We start from the raw sequence: 14756 nt of genomic DNA on the forward strand, positions 1-14756 counted from the left end.
AAGTAACACCCTTCTCTTATTGGTCAAGGGGTGTGGCCACCATTTGCGTCATTGAACAAAGCCACAGGTGATTGGTTGATGTTGGGAGCAGGCTTAGCCAATGGGAAACGGCTTTGAATTGGGGTGGGGGCGGCTGCGTGTTTCCGGAAGACGTGGCGGCTTTCCCCCGGGGTGTTTCCCGGCTTCGTTCTCTCGACTTTGCTTCACACCCTGGCCGCCCCGAGGTGCTATCGACGCCGCCCTCACCCCTGCAGCCATGATCTCCTTAACGGACACCCAGAGTAAGTACCTGCTCCGAGGCCCCGCCTCGAGCCCCGGACACCCCTTCCTTGGGCTGGGTCTCGTCCGCCCGCCCCTCCGCCCGCCCGGGTCAATGAATGAAGCTCCGGAATGGGGGCGGCGGCCTGCTAGACACAGCTAGGGCTGTGGGCGTCTGGAGGGCTGCCTGGAGGAACCGAGGGCCGCACTCGCGGTGGCGGACCTGGCCTGGGGGGAGAGTCGGTGGGGTCTGGGGAGACGCCCTAGCTGGGGAGGGGGAGCTTTCGCCCGGCGTCTGTCTCGCACCGGGGTAGCGCAGCTCTCACTCCCAGGGAGATGGGCGCTTTGTTCCCGCGGGTGGCCACGACAGAAAGTTTGATGCGCTGTGCCCGCGGCCCACTCTTGGGGACATTTCTGCACGTGACATGCTTGGGGTCCTCTACAAGTTACTGCTGGTTATTTGGGAGGCCGAGTTTTAAATGTCACCTATGATAGGCTGTTTTTGAAAATGTGCTTACGCTTAAATATTTTGAGTATTTACCTTTTGCCACTACTGGAAGCAACCTTTTAAAAGTTCCTTGAAACAACTTCACTTTTCTACCGGCTACTGTCTCCCCAATAGTAAACTCTGTGTTTAGTTAAACGATTTCTTTCGTTAATATTGTATATTGTGCTTTGGTGGCATGTTTTATTATTTTAGCATCTTTCTGCCTGCCACAGAGTTCTCCAGGTTTATCTTATCTCTAAGATTAACATTGCTGTCTGTTTTCTTTTGCTATCAATATAAAATTTCCACTTTTCTATCCCTTTTTGTCAATCTTAATTTTGTATTTACATTTCTGCCAATGCTTCCTATCTTTTGATGGTCGTGATAGACTTTTTATCTCACTTTGTTTTATCTGCCACGCCTTTGTTTTTCTTATTCTAAATAACTTACTTGAATTTTAAAGATTTTAAGAACTAAACAGCCTGTTGAAATAAAAATAGAACTTCTTTTAAAAATGCCGTGTTTTAAAGTAGAGTCGTAAGGTTTGGATTCAAGTCATGGCTAACTTGAACTTCACCGAGCTGCTAATAACTCCTGCATACACTGCCACCCCAATCAGGCTCCCTCTCTTCCTCAAATTGGACTGGGTCTGCACCTTGGATGCCCATTTTGGTCTGCCTGTTCTGATCAGAGAAAATATAAGTATAGTCCTTTTTTGTTTGGGGTTTTTGTTTGTTTGTTTTTTGTGGGATGTTTTGGTTTACTGTTATAATAAAAGTAGCCATTGTATATAATTGTATAAAAGCATCTTATTTCAGTTTACCGTGGGCTTTTATATAAATAGTTATCCTTAATTCTTATAAGAGCCCTGTAGAGCAAAGACGAGTATGTCTCTTTTATAAATTAAAGGAGGCTCAAAAGAAATTCAGTGTATAATCATGAGGAAAGTGACAGAAACAAGACTTGATCCCAAATCTGCTGGCTCAAAAACCTTTGTTCTTTTCACGGTACCCTACTAGCATCTAAGAAGATTTGCTATAAAGCTTATTTGAAATCTATCTTAGAATGATGAAATTGTTCCATAGCAAAAAGAGTTTCAACAGTAGATATTTATCCTTTAGAATTGTGCATTGATTTTTTTTTGAGAGACTGTGTAGAATATTCAGAGCCTATTTTCTTTATGATGCAGTGTTCTGTTGCTCTCAGTTGAAACCCAGAATTCAGCAGAATTGTGTACATAAATTGCTAGAATTTATTTCTAATACTGCTAATTACTCAGAGGAAGTACTTAATCTCTACACAGTTTTCCTATCTAACTTTCCTATCTTAGTCTGTGATTATTTCATAAGTAAATATATGAACTACTTATCCTGTGTGTAGAGATTCTTTTCTACTGAAGTCTTATAGGGACAAGTGCCTGATTTACATCCTTCCAAAAACCAAAACAAGGGGGTTGGGTTAGAATGTGGGCAGAATAGGAAGCATTCTCCTCACTTCATTAAATTGATGAGGAGGATGAAATGATACTCTTTGCTGCTCATTTGCCAAGTGTTTTAGATAAGACAATGGATCAGAACGCATAATGATTAGTGAACCAAAAGCTCTTTGGATTTCAAATGGTGTTTGTGTGTGTGTTTAACTGTAGGAATCAGCCATCATTCAAGTGACTTGCCAAAATTAATCTGGGATCCTGATTCTGGAAGAGAAGTACCAGACCAAGTACTGATCATAGTAAATAGCAATTCATAATTGTTTTAAGGAATTCTATAGTAGCACCCCCTACCTCACCCCACCCCCCCAAAAAACCCACAAGATTTATTGAGGGGGCTGGAGTGGGGCAGTTCCTATGCTGCCTCTAAATCTTTACTTCATTATGTCACATTGCCTGAAATTCCACCATGGTGTTCAATTGAGTTCTTTATTGTGACATTTTTACTTTTTGAAAGGAATGGGCATAGTAAGAAAGACAGTGCTGCCTTAAAATGTCTTAAATAAGATATCAAAATGCTAACAGTGATTGTCATTGGATTAAGAATATCTCTCCTTATCAAATTTCTACAATAAGCTTTTGATTTTAGATACATTTGTTTTATTAGACTGATTTTATCAGATTATGCTTTAAAAACACGCACGTGTGCTGTGTGCGCGCACGCACGAGCGGGAATGAAGGTTCTGGTGGTTTGAGAGCAGCTCCAAGTAGGACTTTAATAACCAGAGGGCTTGTGAATACATAGGCATAGGCAAGAATGGAATTCTGGAGGGGAGAAAATAACACAGCGAGGTCAGTTTGAGACTTTTGACCCACTCAGATCAGGGACTATTGGGCAATAACATGCTAGTGTCCGTTTTGGCAAAAATGTTACAGGCAGCCCTCTCTTTCTGTACGACACTGGATAAAGTAGTGGGAATGTTTTGGTTTCCCCTGTTATAGTTGTAAGATGTGGAGCCTGAAGACTGGATTTGAATTCTAGCCAGACTCCACACCACACCCCCGTCCCTCCCTGCACCTGTCCCCCTCCACAAGCACATTTGCTGATTCTGTGATCAAGGGTGAATTATTAATCTGAGTCTTCAGTTGCCCACATGAAACATGGGGCTGGTGCTACTTTTTAACCCCCCAGTTTTGCTAAAGGAATTATGACATATTTTTATAAACATCTCATTAAATGTAAAACCATGTACAGACATTGTCCTTTTTCACTGCAGTCAATTTCATACTGACATCTCCTTAGTTATGTTAGTAGCAAGCTAATTATATTAAACCTAAAGATGCTTCTCCCAGAAGTTCAGCCTACTCCAGTGCCCTTGAATTTCATTTAATCAAACATATTTAACCTGGCAAAAAAAAAATCTCTAGAATAATGTAATGATGCCTACCTTGCAGTAGTATGGGGGGGATTAAGTTCTGTAAGATACGTAAAGCACCTCGTAATGGGCAATTCATGGTAAATTCTCAATACATAGTAGGCATATTGCCATATAGTTTCCTTTCTGATGAACAAACGTCTCAAAATGTGTACATAATCATTAGGACAATTTGTGAAAACATAGAAATGAGTTGTATTTAAATAACTCAGCTGCCAGTGACTAAATCCTAACTACTAAATAGTTATTTAATGGAATTGTCCTTGCTCTTTTGTCCATATTTTCCTGTAGGAAATTATGTCTGACACCTAAACAGTTATTTGGTTAAATTCTCCTAAAGCATTTAAGCATGAAGGTATGAGCCTCCAATTTTCATGAGAATTTGTGTCCGTGGAATACACTTACCAGTGTATTTATGGACAGGTACCCAAATTCTTTTAGACTAACTTTTGGAGAACAAGGCAGCTGGAATGGGAGGCAGGAGTTAACTGTATATTGAGGTGAAGGATGTCAAAAAAGCCATAGGATATAAATTTTCAACTCATCATAACATTTTACGTGGCTTAAATTTTTAAGTAGCTGTGACTTAGATTTTAGCTCTCTGGAGCCGAGGCAAAAAAGTTAAGTAACAGATCAGAAATCACTATTGTGTATTTAAAATTGTGTTTCCCAAAATATGGCAGTTTCGGTCTGATTTATTATTTTATGCAGATAGTGCTGCTAGGTAAAATAAGGATTGGTGACTGTTTCCTGAAATAAAACTGAAATGATCAAGGAACTAATTTCATGGATTGTGCTTTGTAACATTAACAGAATAGTACAACTGTAACCTTAGAAAGTTAAGACTCTTCAGACATAAAGATAAGTCTAGGGAGTGTAAAGGCAATAAAATATTAGTTTTGTATAAAGAGTAACCATAGACGTAAAAGCTTATACTTTGTCCATCACTCTATACTCAGTACCTAGAACAGTTGCTGGCATTTAGGAGTTGATCAACAATTCTTTGTTCTTGAATGAAAAAGTAAAAACCCAGAATATTAATATTAGGTAAAACAGTGTTCTTTGAAATGTTGGAGAGGTGATTTTAGGACTCTTAGACTAAATATGTGAATGGATGCATAGTTGAGAGAGACTTGTAGAAGATAAATCCATAATAAGCCGTCAAGAAGTTAAAAGTCTGAAAATTAACTTTGGAGGAGATGGCTTCTCGACTCAAAATCTCTCCTGTTGTCATTGTGAGAAGCAGTCTGTGCTGACTTCCCATAGCATTTCCAGTGGGTTAAGGAAGGAATTCATTTTCAGAAGGGAAAGAAGGAACTGCAGATATTGTGCATACAAATACTAGTCATGGAATATGAAAGGAGAAAAGGAGACAAAAGTGAACCCACATACTTATGTCTGATGCCAGAAGGGCTCTTGGGACGGAAAAAATAATATAACCAAAGGTTTAGATTCCTGATTTGTCTTTCTCTATTATGGGTATGTTTGTGAGAAATGCTCTCTCTCATATAAGGATTAGAAATTCCCATTCATATTTTAAATTTTGCGAGTAATTTTCTGTTGTTAATTTAATTTGTTCTGGATCTTAACGAATGTCAGTCATTATGTCAGCCTGCAGTGTTGGGGTCCTATTTCCTTATATCAGTCAAAAGAAAAACTGAAAATTTTTTCTTGCTTAGTTTATGAGGATCTTAATGTAACTTTACTTTTGCTCTACCCTTAACCATATAACTTATATTGCAGAAATTGGAATGGGATTAACAGGATTTGGAGTGTTTTTCCTGTTCTTTGGAATGATTCTCTTTTTTGACAAAGCACTACTGGCTATTGGAAATGTGAGTTTTTCAATATATATTTTAACTAAATTCATAAGGAAGTTTTAACTACTAATGAATTATTGCCTGCTATGAAATTGGGGGGAAATAATTCACTGTTACTCATGTGAAGACTCCTGTTACATTCTGTGATTTCATCAGGGGTGGAACCTGACAGCTTTCTGTTTAAATAAAAGATAAATGCTTAATGAAGTTTTCTAATTCCATAACTGCTCTGTTAAGTGTTTGATATGTGATTTACAATAGATAAATCAAGACTGCCTCAAATAGTTCAAAATAGATGACTTGATAGCCCCATGTCTTGGTAAATTTGTTAATGTTTTGACTTTACACATCTGAGATTTAACATTTGCTTAAATAGCATAAAATGAGCAGATTTTTAAAAACCACTTAAACCTTTAAAAAATATATCTATATTAATAATTGACCTGCTAAGAAAAGTGTGTATATTGTTTATTTGGAATGTGTACTCTGTTGTCCATGTGTGAAGGCTGTGCAAGAGTTCTAGAAATAAATAATAACCCTTCTAAGAGGGCAATAAAGTCACTAAATAACGATAAAATATTTTTGAAGTGTATGTTAACATTGGGCTTTTAATTGGACATTGGAAAATATAAAGGGTAACAATTGTTCAAAATTAATGTTTTAATAAACAGTAATATAAACAGCATTGGTATCTCAGAATGTGAAGCTTAACCATTAGGCTTAATAAATATTTTTGTGAAATATTTTTCACTGAAGAATGGTTATGAAGAAAGGCAAGTATTTGGGAATAAAACCTTGGAAAACGCAGGCATTTAGTCAATCACCATCTCTTGTCCATTGTCTGAAAACATACAAACTATAAGTATATTTGAGAATGCATGGCTGTATTTCATTTCTGCTGCTCCCAGATTTCCGGAATTAATAAAACTAGGATCTTCTTGCTGGCTTTGCCTGGTTTCTTCTACTACCAACTGGGCCATGTCAGGTTTTCTCCCATCCATAGGAACTCCTATCACCCCTGATCAAGTTTTCAGAACCAGGAGTACCTTCGGTTGACATATTTACGGACACCTTCGCTCTCTTGCCTTGCCGCTCATCTGTTTGACTAAGCCATCGCCATCTAGCCAAAGCCGGGGAAACCACTGCAGATGCAGATGCAGATGCCGCTGGGTGACACCTAATCTTTCTTTGTTTCTCTTTTCTTCATCTAATCAAGATAGAAGAGGACTGAACACAGTGGGATACAACTGCAGCTTTAACGTGGTTCTGCCTCTTGGTGTGCATTGTAGTTTTCTCTGGCCAGTTGCTCACATTAAAAGCCACATGTCTTTTTTATCATATTTAGCTTTGACCTTACCCCTTCAAACATATGCAGTGCATTTAACTGCTTTTTCTGTGTTACGTTTTCCTCCTCTTCTAGGTTTTATTTGTGGCTGGCTTGGCTTTTGTAATTGGTTTAGAAAGAACATTCAGATTCTTCTTCCAAAAACATAAAATGAAAGCTACAGGATTTTTCCTGGGTGGTGTATTTGTAGTCCTGATTGGTTGGCCTTTGATAGGCATGATCTTCGAAATTTATGGATTCTTTCTCTTGTTCAGGTAAGGCAACCATTTTATTTTATTGTTTCTCTTTCAGTAAACCATAATGTCAAATAATTATTACAGAAACCCAGATGTGTTTATCAGATGCAGATGATTGTTATTTTATAAAGTATTTTCAATGCAATAAAATTTATTTTGTTGGCATTTTATGGCACTCTGTTTATGTTTGGTATCTTCATCAACCAGACAGTGTTAGATAGATAGATAGATAGACAGATAGATAGATAGATAGATAGATCCAGCATTTTAATATGTAGACCTGATGCTGTACAGTTCCTGTCGCTTGATGACACTTTCTTTAGTGCATGCAGATATTAGAAAATTTTGGACCAAATACATTATGGGAGGTTTTGATCAGTTAATATTTTACAAATGCCACTTACCCAGTAAATAATAGTATGCAATGTGAGAAAATACTTTCAAGTAAGTTGGTTTAATTATTTATTCAAGAAAGGTGTATCATTTGTCTTCTATCTGCCAAGCACCATATTGCCCACAGGAAACAAACATTATTAAGTGCCAAATCTGCTTTAGAGAATCTCTCATTTCTAATATGGGAAATAGACCAGTAGGATGTAATAATAATGCCATTATAGATGTTTATGCAGAATGTTATGAGCACAACTAAGGAAGGGATCAAATCCAGGAAGAGGTAAGAAATAACTGAATTTTGAAGTCTCTTAAAACATTCAAAACTTTAACAGGATCCTTTCTTTTTACATGGCTAACTGTTCATTTTGGTAATAGAGAATGTGTTCATTCTAAGAACTTTTTTCGCCTCTCCCAGGGGCTTCTTTCCTGTGGTTGTTGGATTTATTAGAAGAGTGCCAGTCCTTGGATCACTCTTGAATTTACCTGGAATTAGATCAGTAAGTAATCATATATTTAACAATATGTTTTTTAAACCATTAAAATAAATGCTCTCTGGGGGGAGGGACGGCTTGGGAGTTTGGGGTTAGCAGATGCAAACTATTATATATAGAATGAGGAAACAACAATGTCCTACGGTACAGCACAGGGAATTATATTCAATATCCTGTGATAAACCATAATGGAAAAGAATGTAAAAAAGAATGTGTATGTGTGTGTGTGTGTGTATACACACACACACACACACACATATGTATAACTGAATCACTTTGCTATATAGCAGAAATTAATACAACATTGTAAATCAACTATACTTCAATAATTTTTAAAAGTTTTTTAAATAAAATAAAAATTTTAAAGATAAATAAATGCTCCCTGATGCTCTTTGAAGAAATTTGAGGAATTGATTCACGATTGATAAGTTTTTTATTATGATATAAATGGTTGCATCGCATAGATCGTGGTTACCATGAATACCAGAGAAAATAATCATTGCTAAACCTATAGAACCTGAAATGTGGTTTCACTGTATCCATTTTTAATGTTGTTCTCTCTTTTTTCATGTAACTTGGATTGATATGCTCTGCTGCCTTTCTCTTTGAGAGTTCAAGGCACTTTTCAATTAACTTTTATATGATCTCTAATTTTAGAAGCGATAATATAAAAGGACACCATTATTTCTTACAAATATTTCCTCTCTTAGACTGTATCACCACATGGAGTGCTTTAAGACAATTAAATAAAGCACTGTGATACTGGGAGTCAGATGACAAAATTCCGTTCCTAGCTCTGTCCACAGTTAGAACAGTCTTGTCAAATCTGTTCCTCCAGGGCAGGCAGTCAGCTTCTTAAAGTTGTTTGCAGACTTTTGTAGATGCTTCTAGAGAGGTAGTTATAGCATTTATTGAATTTTCAAAGAGCTAAAGGATGGCTTACCCACTAAAATAGGTACCACTATAAGCCTAATCTCATTTCCATCCTCAAATCAGAACCTTGCAGCCCAGATAACCTAGACAGTTTTTGAAGTTACCTTTGGAGAGACAATGTTGTGCTTTCTCTCCATCTAAATTTACCGTAAAATTCTAATGAATCCATGAGTGCTTTGAGAGCAGCTTTTAGTTTCAGTGTGCCAGTCACCTATTTGCAATAATATAAAATGCTAGAACCTAGGCTTATAGGGGTATATCCTGATTTCATTTGCATTAATACCCAAACTCATACAGTAGTCAATGTTGTTTATACTTAGAATGTCTTTTGAATGTACTAAAACTTCTAGTTATAGAGCTGTAATCATTAATCATGTCCTTAATTTAAGGATTCTTCAGTATTTGCATAAATGGACATCCAATACTATAAATTGTGTTTCCTATTACTATTACTTCATTATAATAAATGCTTAAGTAAAAATGTGAATAATGAAATGAAAGAAAGGGTTAGATGATTGCTAGATTTTGATAGTGTTATATAGTCACTTGGGTTATGTAACTTTTAATATCTTCACTAATTACTTTGTTTCAACATCTGTTTGCATCACCATCTGGAATGCTGAAGAAAGCCCAATTGCTTTATATTTGGGGTGGAGTAACCAAAGTAAATAACCACTTACATTAATGTGTGTTAAAACTTATGTTCCGTAATTATCGATTTATGCTTGCATCATTAAGTCTCTTTTTAATGTCATTGCCACTTTCAGTCTGAAGTCCAGAATACACATTTAAAGTATTTTTAGTCAGTAGCTATTGTTAATTATTGAACTTAATGGAGCTAAATCTGTTTGTTCAAAGACTACATAGGCCCAGAAGAGATCCACAATAATGGTCAGTTGAAATACCTTATTGGGTTCATTAATGCATGAATGGCTGACATTTCAGCTTTTTATTTTTTTACTTTTTTTTGTTGAGCTAGCAGCATTAACTTCATCTTATCCAATTTTTTTTATTCATTGCATTGTGTTTCTTGTATTGCACCCTTAAAGTCATATGTGTAACATGTCATGCAGAAATAACTTATAGAAAAAAAATTTTTTAATATACATTTATATGTCAGAAGATGGTGGTGAGTAGTACTGGATTAATCGTTGTCAGTCATACCTTAACTTTCCACAAATCTTATAAAGCTGGGTTTTTTAATCAACATTTAAAGTGTTGATGTAATATTTTATAGTGCTCTAGGCTTTCATTTAATTATGTTTTTCTTCTTGCAGTTTGTAGATAAAGTCGGAGAAAGCAACAATATGGTATAACAACAAGTGACTTGAAGACTCATTTAAAATATTGTATTATTTATAAAATCCTTTGAAGAATATTCAGCACAAAATTAAATTACATGAAATAGCTTGTAATGTTCCTTACAGAAGTTTAAAACGTATAGCCTACAGAGTAGCAACAGCAGTTAACAAAGAAGCAGTGAAAACAGACTTCTCACCAAGTCATCTAAGAAGTCAGCAAGCAAACCGAAGGAGATGACATCTATGTTACAATGCATATTGAAACTCTTGAAGGGGATTTTTTACCGTTTTTCCACAATGTGTGAAACACAGCCATCGTTAGAGAACTGTAGTGCCTGTTTCTTTTCTTTTTATTTTGAAGATGCAAGCACACCCATAGGCATTTGCTTTTTAGAACTGTAATGTCCTCTGCAACAGCGAAAATATTTCCAGTTGCACTGTGTCTCTGAAAGTGATGCATGAGTTAGATTGGATTATGTCATCGTGATATATAAAAACCAGGAAAACTCAGTGTCGATGTATGAATCACTTTTTTCTCCCTTTTTTTTTTTTTTGGTAAACGTATGGTTAAAATAAAACTTTTGTCGTTCTTCTGAATCTTAATATTTTAAAGCCAGGTGAAAATCTGAACTAGATATTCTTTGTTGGAATATGCAAAGGTCATTCTTTACTAGCTTGTAGTTTCTAAGTTATAGCTGACTCAGCACTTTTTCTTTCAGGAACACATTCTGGAAGTCCTCATACTTCTTGGGACTCTCACGTGAGCATCTGTATCTTTCATAACATGTAAGCATTTAACAAAAAAAGCATTCTTGGTGATGAAGGAGTCTGTTACCTAGCTCATTTCATTGAATAGTTTGTTATTTAAGATACTACATGATGCAACCCAAATGGATATTTCCATGTTGTGATCCAGTTTTTCTTTTTCTTTTATTTTTTAAATTTTAGTGGTTTATTATTTTGCTTTTCATAAAATAACTACTGGTAATATTTACTTTAAGATGTACTGTGTTAAAAGGTTAAACTTAAAGGGCTATTTACATAAGCCAAGTTTTCCCTTATTTTCAGCTTTTTCATAACATAAAAATCAATATGCATAATGTGTGTTTCATATGATCACTCTTCATTTGAGTTCATGGAGAGAATATCTGAGTTCACATACTAAATTATTTTACTGTAATTAAACTGGCTATAGTTCTGAAAAACATGACACTACAAAAATGATGTGTTGTCTTCTCTACTGTTGCTGCTTGACAGGCAGTAGGAAACAGTAGTTGTTTCTTCATTAGTAGTTTTCCAAGGTGGCACCCTTTTGGTAGATGTAGGAAGACATTTCAAGAGTCATAGTACTATTTGTTTTACCACTAATGATTATATTATTTACTCTTTTTTTTAACAGTTGCAAAGCTTTTTAATGTATAAAATCATAATTGAAATTTGTGATTTTTATTGACAAATGTGTCTACAAAATATATTACAGCCTATGTTATTTTTAGTTAAATCTCTTGATGCACAGAGAGGTTCCAACCTTGCTCATCTAAAGAAGGAAGGACTTGGTAGATAGTCTAATGGTTCAGCCTTGTGGATTACTGTCTTTTTGGTACTGGCATTTGACTTATAATCTGTGAAAACAGATGATATTGACAAAATGAGACTCCTACCTCAATAGTTCATGGAATAATAAGAAACCTAGTGTTGTGTCTAATGTTCTTCAAAAAAGTAATATCCTCACTTGGAGAGTGTCAAATATATACATATTTTGGGGATTGACTTATACAAGTTGCCCTGTAGGACTCTGTTATACATATTTTTGACTGACCCATATTATTTACAGTGGCTAGGTAATTCTACCTTTTTAAAGCAAGAACAGTATCTGTTAATGTATGGAACATCTGTGTTATTTAGCTCCTTTGTAGACATGAATTTCTATCAAAATGTTCTTTGCACTGTAACAGAGATCTCTTTTTTAGCAATCTTATTTCAGAAAGCATTATTAGAAATGTGTAAAGGATATGATAATCTCCCAGTCCTTAGTAAGAGTGAGAGGCTTGGAGCAGTTTTCAGTTTTAAATGAGTCCACAGTTTATCTCAAATGTGAGTTTGGGACTGCTTGGCAGCATTGTATGTTTCTTATTCAGAACCATTGATGAGGCTCTATTTTTAAACATACTTGTCTTCTGACAGAAAGGACTGTACATCATATTGTTTCTTCCTTTCCAAAATTAGTCTTCTGTCTTTGTGACAAAAAAACATCCTCTGATTATTGCTATAAAGATGGAGGAGAAGGTCTAATACTACTTGGCCTTAAGTGTTTCTGGCATTGTTCAAATGTATTTTCTGTAAACAGAAACCTATTTGGAATGTTTTCCTTTTCCCCTTATAAATTGTAATTCCTGGAATACTGCTGCTTTTAAAAGTCTCACAGATTATATGATCTAACAATTGAATTGTAAATACACTTGTCTTACTTCTCAATAAAAGGGTACTTTTCTATTAACTGGTGGTTGTCTCAACTTGGGCTGCTATAACAAAATTCCATAGACTGGCTTACACAACAGATGTTTATTTCTCATGGTTCTGCATCCTGGGAAGTCCAAAATGAAGGTGCTGGCAGATTCAGTTTCTGGAGAGGGCCCTCTTCCTGGCTTGCAGACAGCTGCCTTCTCACTGTTTCCTCACATGGCAGAGAAAAAGAGAAGGAACAAGTTCTCATCTCTCTCCTAATAAGGACACTAATCCCTTAATGAGGAGCCCCATCTTGATAACCTCATCTAAACCTAATTGCCTCCCAAAGTCCCACCCCCGAATACCATGATGTTGGGGGTTAGGGTTTCAACATGTGAATTTGGAAGGAACACATTCAATCCATAACAATGGTCAGATGTATTTTTATTAAGAAATTCTAAAACTTTAGCATTGCACAATAACCCACCTCGTGTTTTGTTTTCTTTTAACATCTTTATTGGAGTATAATTGCTTTACAATGGTGTGTTAGTTTCTGCTTTATAACAGAGTGAATCAGCTATACATATACATATATACCCATATCTCCTCCCTCTTGCATCTCCCTCCCACCCTCCCTATCCCACCCCTCTAGGTGATCACAAAGCACCGAGCTGATCTCCCTGTGCCATGCGGCTGGTTCCCACTAGTTATCTATTTTACATTTGGTAGTGTATATATGTCCATGCCACTCTCTCACTTCGCCCCAGCTTACCCTTCCCCCTCCCCATGTCCTCAAGTCCATTCTCTATGTCTGCGTCTTTATTCCTGTCTTGCCCCTAGGTTCTTCAGAACCTTTTTTTTTTTTTAGATTCCATATATATGTGTTAGCATACGGTATTTGTTTTTATCTTTCTGACTTACTTCACTCTGTTTGACAGCCTCTAAGTCCATCCATCTCACTACAGATGACTCAGTTTCGTTTCTTTGTATGGCTGAATAATATTCCGTTGTATATATGTGCCACATCTTTATCCATTCATCTGTCGATGGACACTTAGGTTGCTTCTATGTCCTGGCTATTGTAAATAGAGCTGCAATGAACATTGTGGTACATGACTCTTTGAATTATGGTTTTCTCAGGGTATATGCCCAGTAGTGGGATTGCTGGGTCATAACCTCCTGTTTTTAAATTAGCCTTATATGCAGTTTTCTTTTTTATATAATGGTCACATCTTCCATATCCAAACTGTTTAAATGTAATCATAAATAGAAATAGACTTCAGGTAAAAAAGTGAGCAGTGAATTTAGAAATTAGTGGAGAAATGCTTAATTTTTTTTCTCTACATGGAAGGAATATATAATACTTAAGTATTTGTGACTTAAATAAAATCACTTAACGTCTGCAATGTTTTGATCTTATACTTTAGTAAGGCCGAAAACCACTGGCCAAATCTACCAATTAAGGTACTCAATAAGTATTTGTTGAATCCAGTCATTAAACTGCAAGTCTTGACTACTGTCTGGTGAATCTGTTATTACAGTATCCAGCACATCTTTCTAACAAAGGTTCCAACTTCTGCTCTTCTGCTACTTGTATCCATATAGGAGGTTGGACATAGAAATGGCATCCCCAAATCCTTCATCGACTGATACTTTTTCATGGTCTTACCTTTACCAGCTCTAAGACCTATCAAAAGGTCACCTCTGTTTGACTGACTAGGCCAAAACAGCTGGCCCTTCCTTGTCCTCTCCTAGAACCTGCCAATTGTTTTGTGGTATTTACATGTTTTGCGAAAAGACATTCTTGAAGTTCAAAGCCTTAAGTAAAGGACAGTAAAGAAACTGGCCAATGAGTGGGGAGTTTTACTTTGTATAGCAGGCCTTCTCAGTGTCCCTAAATCTCCTCCTAAAACTGGTAGCCCTTTGGGGAAATTACTTCTTCCACCCCTTTGTGAGACAGCTGGCCTATGGGGCCGACTAGCCTTCAGAGAATAAAGCCAAAGTAGGACTTGAACCCAATGACCTCATCATCCTGTACCAAAACCCTCTATTCTGTTATCAGAGAGTAATTTGGATACTTGAGTATCTCAATAGCCATACTGTCCAGGTAATCTTACCCAAGGTAGGAGCTGTTTGAGAAAGACAAATATCATGTGATAGCACTTATGTGTGATTTCTAAAA

At 36.4% G+C, this 14756-nt stretch overlaps 1 protein-coding gene across 1 annotated transcript; it reads left to right on the plus strand.

Annotated features, from left to right (window-relative positions):
* The first annotated feature begins 132 nt into the window (after positions 1-132).
* On the plus strand, positions 133-10299 carry GOLT1B (golgi transport 1B). Its single transcript, XM_081248532.1, has 5 exons — positions 133-281; positions 5354-5445; positions 6851-7029; positions 7820-7901; positions 10106-10299. The coding sequence occupies exons 1-5, from the start codon at positions 257-259 to the stop codon at positions 10142-10144; spliced, it is 417 nt and encodes a 138-aa protein (XP_081104658.1). The 5' UTR covers positions 133-256; the 3' UTR covers positions 10145-10299.
* Positions 10300-14756: the final 4457 nt, after the last annotated feature.

Source organism: Mesoplodon bidens (genome assembly GCF_964165515.1).
Source record: "Mesoplodon bidens genome assembly, chromosome: 11".
Taxonomy (NCBI): Eukaryota; Metazoa; Chordata; class Mammalia; order Artiodactyla; family Ziphiidae; genus Mesoplodon; species Mesoplodon bidens.